General features: G+C 56.0%; 1 protein-coding gene across 4 annotated transcripts in view; it reads left to right on the forward strand.

The window, feature by feature from the left end:
• Nucleotides 1-5,672, forward strand: part of CTDP1 (CTD phosphatase subunit 1) — a 79,369-nt gene extending 73,697 nt beyond the window's left edge. For all 4 annotated transcript variants that reach the window (XM_054672151.2, XM_063795885.1, XM_016933955.4 and 1 more), the window contains one exon: nt 4,821-5,672. In XM_054672151.2, the coding sequence (XP_054528126.2) occupies nt 4,821-4,959 (139 nt within the window). In that variant the 3' untranslated portion in view covers nt 4,960-5,672. The remainder of the gene's footprint in view (nt 1-4,820) is intronic.
• Nucleotides 5,673-6,000: the final 328 nt, after the last annotated feature.

Here is a 6,000-nt window from a genome sequence, read left to right on the forward strand (position 1 = left end):
CTCTATGGAGCTGTGCAGCTGGTTGTATGAACAAAATACAAATATTGCATGTTATGCTGAGGAAGTGAAGCTGGTATCAGTTGCGGACATTTACTAACCATAGCCTGCAGCTGTGTCTAATGTTCGAGGTAATTTTTAATGACTAAAGTCCATTCATCTCGTATTTTTAAATCCCATGCTCCAAACATCGTTTAACTAAGAGCAAAGGTTTTGTGCCACCTTCGTGAGGCGCTCCCTGTACTTCATCACGGAGCGAGACCAAGGGTGCGGCATTCGCAGCACCAGGAGGGACCGCGCAGGGCCTGGGGGGGCCCATGGAGGGAGGGCCGCTCCAGCCCGGGCTCTGTGACCCTTCAGGGTGGAAGCCGTTGACCTGGTCCCAGACACTCAGCCTCATGGAAGCCCTGGCCCTGTCTCCCCAGTCAGCTGCGTTTTTCCAAAGTGCATGGAAGATGTTTCTCAGCATTCTCACCAGCATCGTGGGGTCCAGGCCCCTGCTGTGAGATGGGAATGGTGGCGCCTGCCCGCAGGTTTCTTGTAAAAATCGAAGGAAGAAGCACTTAGCACAGCCCCAAACCACAGCGTCCCCAGCTGTGGATCCACAAGAAACTTCCCAGCGAGTGCCGTGAGCGCCTGCGGCCGCCTCATCTCACACAACAGCGACAGAGTCATGATCAGAGGCCTTTAGAGTCATCATTATCATGTCTGTGTGTGAGCCGTGACTGCCTGGGAGCCGTGTCTGCTTGGGAGCCGTGACTGCACATGAGCCGTGTCTGTCTGTGTGTGAGCCGTGTTGGTGCGTGTGCACAGGGCTCTCCAGCGGGAGCTGAGGTGGTCCCTTCCATGGCCTCGGTTCAGGTCCTGTGGCACCCTGCCAAGTTACGCTGGTGTTTCTGAAGGTGTGTCCTGCTGTCAACAGCACTCTGGGTGTTTTTGTCGGCCTTGTGAGGGGAACGTATTTCTAAACCTCAAACAGAGAGTCACAGCTGGCATTTCCCATTCTTTGCCATCCTCTTGCTGCCGTTAGAACTCTGCCACGGATGGCTTCCCCGCTTGATTTTAGAAAGAAAGGAATTGTTGGAACTGGTTCTTGCACCTCTCACTCTCCCCCTCCTCTCCCTGCTTGCCCCAGGGTCCCGCCTGGCTCACGTCTGCCCCGTCTTCACTTTCGGTCGGGGCCCCTGCCCCTGCCCCTGCTCTGCTCGGTGCCCCTGGTACGTCCAACCCAGCGTCGCTGTGAGGGAGTCGACCACACCTGCCAGCACCCCCGAGTCTGGCCCCACCAGGAGGGGCCAGGGCTCCCTTGAGCAAGGCATCAGCACACAGGCAGGGAGCCGGGCACCAGACTGTGAGGGTCGCGCCACGCACTCCCGAGGCCCCGTGCACACGAGATCCAGGCCCGCCCCCTCCTGGACTTGGTGACCATCCCGAGCTCGACCTGAGAGGGCACTTCGGCTCTCCTGTTCACAGTCATGACTGCCCCCTCCCCGAGGTCAGCGCCGTGCACTGCTCTGGGGGCCTGAAACGCCGCCTCTGTTCGCAAGGGTCTTCTGTCCCGTCCACCTGCCAGTGGGTTGAGCTCTTCCAGGGGTTCGGGGCACCCCTCACTGCAGCACCTTCACGTTTACGAGAACCGTCTCTATCTTGCTTTGTTTCAAGTTCTCAAAACGGAGTGAGGTGGAGGAAGCCTAATGGGAGGACGGGAGCCGGGTTTTCCCGGAACAGCCGTCAGCGTGTATGCGGAGGAAGAGAGATGACTGATGAATTGGTTAATTGCCAAAAGCTTGTTGCTGTAGCAACCGGAGGCCAGACTCGTGGCCCTGACAGCGTCGTTGGTGTCAGCAGAGACTGGAAATAAAGGAAACTCGTGTATGATACGCCTGGCGTCCTCAAAGCAAACAGCAGGCAGTGCCCAGCCCAACACAGGCACGGGCACAAGATCTGCAGACGAGGCATGGAGGGGAAGCAGGCAGTGCCCAGCCCAACACAGGCACGGGCACAAGATCTGCAGATGAGGCATGGAGAGGAAGCAGGCAGTGCCCAGCCCAACACAGGCACGGGCACAAGATCTGCAGACGAGGCATGGCGAGGAAGCAGGCAGTGCCCAGCCCAACACAGGCACGGGCACAAGATCTGCAGACGAGGCATGGAGGGGAAGCAGGTGGTGCCCAGCCCAACACAGGCACGGGCACAAGATCTGCAGACGAGGTGTGCAGAGGGGAAGCAGGTGCACAGAAAAGGTGCGCGGAGATTTTTTTTTTAAGACAGGGTCTTGCTCTGTCGCCCAGGCTGGAGTGCAGTGTTGCGGTCATGGCCCAGGCTCACTGCAGCCTCCATTTCCTGGGCTCAGAGGATCCTTTTTCCTCAGCCTCCCAAATAGCTGGGACTCCAGGCATGCACCGACACTCCCAGCTAATTTGCAACCCCTCACTCTCATATAGCAATTAAGAGTAAGCCTTTATTTCTCAGTAGAAAATACTCATTCCAGTTGACATAAAAATGATAAATTCGTTTAAAACTTGGACGGCAGGTATTAGGGCGTGCACTTCCCGCTACTCCGCCTTTTTTTTTTTCCCCCGAGACAGAGTCTCGCTCTGTCACCCAGGCTGGAGTGCAGTGGCGTGATCTCAGCTCACGGCAACTTCTGCCTCCCGGGTTCAAACAATTCTCGTGCCCCGGCTTCCCAAGTAGCTGGGACTACAGGTGCCCACCACCACACCTGGCTAATTTTTTGCTTTTTTTTTTTCTTTATGTGGAGATGGGGTTTCACCATGTTGGTCAGGGTGGTCTTGAACTCCTGACCTCAGGTGATCTGCCTGACTTGGCCTCCCAAAGTGCTGGTATTACAGGTGTGAGCCGCCACGCCCTGCCTACTCCGCTTTTAAATGATGGGATGCATTGTTTTTTAAGAAAGGGTCTCATGGATCCAGGGGTCCCAGTATGTGATGAAAGATGGCAGTTCCCATCTTACAGGGCGGGCTGGACTCACAGGCAGGCCGGGGAGGGAGGGGCTGGGTACAAAGGGCAGGCTTGGGAGGGAGGGGCTGGACTCAGAGGCAGGCCGGGGAGGGAGGGGCTGGGTACAGAGGGCAGGCTGGGGAGGGAGGGGCTGGACTCAGAGGCAGGCCGGGGAGGGAGGGGCTGGACTCAGAGGCAGGCTTGGGAGGGAGGGGCTGGGTACGGAGGACAGGCTAGGGAGGGAGGGGCTGGGCGCAGAGGGCAGGCTAGGGAGGGAGGGGCTGGGCACAGAGGACAGGCTGGGGAGGGAGGGGCTGGGCACAGAGGACAGGCTGGGGAGGGAGGGGCTGGGCGCAGAGGGCAGGTCAGGGAGGGAGGGAGGCTGGGCACACAGGGCAGGCCAGGGAGGGAGGGGCTGGGCACAGAGGCAGGTCCAGGAGGGAAGGAGGGAGCGGGGGAGGGGCTGTCATCCTACGGCCCAGTGCCTGCCACCTGGACAGGACTTGGAGTACTGGGGCCCTTGTGTTTCTCTCATGCGGTATTTCCTGGACCACGAACAGTTGGGTTCTCTGAACGAGCTTGTCGTGACTGATCGGCTGTGTGTGCCAGCCCACGGGGTTCTCTTGTCTTCTGTTGGTTCCATCTGATCGGCTGATTTTATTCCTTTTGTCTCTTATAAATGAACTGTGATTCTTCTAATACCAGCAAGAATGGTTTCAAGTTATTTCTGCGCTATAGTTTGTGTATGTTAGCCTCGTGTGCATGTGTGTTACATGCGTGCTGTGTGTGTGCATGCAGCTGTATCACACTTATTACTGTGCTGTAGTTTGTGTGTGAGCCTCGAGTGCATGTGTGTTATATGCCTGCTGTGTGTGCGTGCAGCTGTATCACAATTACTGTGCTATAGTTTGTGTATGTTAGCCTCGAGTGCATGTGTGTTATATGCCTGCTGTGTGTGTGTGCGGCTGTATCACACATAATGTGTCACATAGGTGTGTATGTTAGCTACATTGTATCTACGTTAGCTAAGAAAATATTCTTAGGGTACTCACATATGGTGACTGTCACTAGTTTCTCTCAGTGACTTTTCGGGATTGTAACTGAAGGCTAGTATGGCCCATTTGCCCCTAATCAGGGTAAAATCAAAACAGGCTGTGCACGTTTAACCAGGCTTCTACCTCTAAGGTTGTAGCTGAGGTTCCTTGGCACAGTGGGACGTCCCAGCATGGCACCAGGAGGGAGGGTGTCTGGCAGGACATCAGGTGGTTGGAATTTCAGGGCTCTGGAGATCTCCTGGGTGTGCCCCGTTCAAGTCGGCTCACGTCACAGAAACCAGGTGCACCTGCAGCGGCTCCTAAGGAAAGCCTAGTGGCACCGGCTGGTTATGCAGAGGGCTGGTGTTCTCTTTGTTTATTAAGAGTCATTTTAGCAGCGGCCTGAGGAAATGAGAATTTCCAGACCGTGGCCCACTTGGTGAGCTGGGAGGTGCTTGTTCACGTAACACTAATAGTTACTCTGACAGATGATCTTAACTTTCCTGTCCTGTTTTCCTGTTCTGATATCTTCTGGCATCACAGGTGTTCATGAGCGGCCGGAACGTGCATTTGCAGCAGGTGAACACCCGCTTTGTCAGTGGTGTCCTGGTGTGTAACAGGGCTGGGGCCTCTTCTCCTGCGCTGGGGCTCTGCTGTCCACACGTGTGTGACGTGGCCCTGGGTCGGTGGTCTGTGTGTGTCCTTGACCAGAGAATTGTGCCGTCTTGTGTTAAAACCACGGAAGCCACTTTCCAAATGCAGACCAGGCGGTGATCCGGCGTTGTGCGTTTGCCACAAGCATCTCACACCATGTTTGCTTCTCTGCAGAGGCCACAAGAGGAAGCTGAATGAAGAGGACGCCGCCAGCGAGTCCAGCAGGGAGTCCAGCAACGAGGACGAGGGCAGCAGCTCCGAGGCTGACGAGATGGCCAAGGCGCTGGAGGCGGAGCTCAACGACCTCATGTGAGCGCGGGCGGCGGGCGGGGACTGAAGCCTGACCGACCTCCAGCAGCACTCGGACGTCCCCAGACCAGCCCTCAGTCTTGGTCCACGCTGCTTTCTTCCCAAAGGACATGTATATTTGCAGAGCTCCACATACAGAAACACATTATTTTGCAGAAATAGGTGTTTTTAAGAAGTTTTACTACAGGAATGTCTACTTTTGTAAGTGACAGGTGTTAAAGGCCCGGGCGTGCTGTGCCAGAGAGCTCAGCAGAGGCTCACGTGGCCCGGGCTGGTGCGCCCGCTGTCTCGGTAAGGGGCGGGTTGGTGTGTTTTCCCCTTGTGTACCAGAGCACATTCCTTAGGGGACGGCTTTGGGGGTCCCACGAGACATGGACTAGGAGTTTAAGCAGGACAGCGTGCGTGCACGAGCTCCGAGCCCAGCACAGACATGCCTGGAACCCCCGCCGCCTGCTGCTCCCTCCTAGGGAACCCATTTCCGGGGAACGCCGTGACTGTCGGGCAGCCTGGAGCTTCCTGCAGCCTCCTACGCAGGGTCCACGCCACGTGGCCTGGGCTGCCATCCTGCCGTCCTCCCACTGGCATCCTGGCAAGGGGGCGTTGCTTTTCCTGGGCGGCCTTTTATGTCTTGGAGACACCTGATGTAAAGTTTCTGTAAATCTATTTCATATCTGACCCACCAAACAGATTTCTCTTTAATAAAAATCCTTTTTGTAAGTTCTCTTCTCGTGGGTGTGTGGCAGCGGTGAGCACCCGCCTCCTCCCTCGCTGGGATCCAGCTCCTTAGCTGTGAAACAGAAACAAAAAAAATTCCCATGGATGGGACCGTGTGGAACGGCAGAAATGGAAACCGCAGAACTGCGAGCGTGATGATCTCAGGGTTTCGCCTCTGAGCATAAGAACCAGGCTTGTAGCTGGTATTTTAAAACGGTTAAGTGTGAAGAATTACTCTCTTGCATTATTTTCATCCTTCCCTTTTGTTTGTTTGGGATGTGGGGGCCCAAGAGCTACAGGTAAGTGCTGGGCTGTGGCCGCCGCCAGGACC

This window comes from Pan troglodytes, chromosome 17, assembly GCF_028858775.2.
Source record: "Pan troglodytes isolate AG18354 chromosome 17, NHGRI_mPanTro3-v2.0_pri, whole genome shotgun sequence".
NCBI classification, from domain to species: domain Eukaryota; kingdom Metazoa; phylum Chordata; class Mammalia; order Primates; family Hominidae; genus Pan; species Pan troglodytes.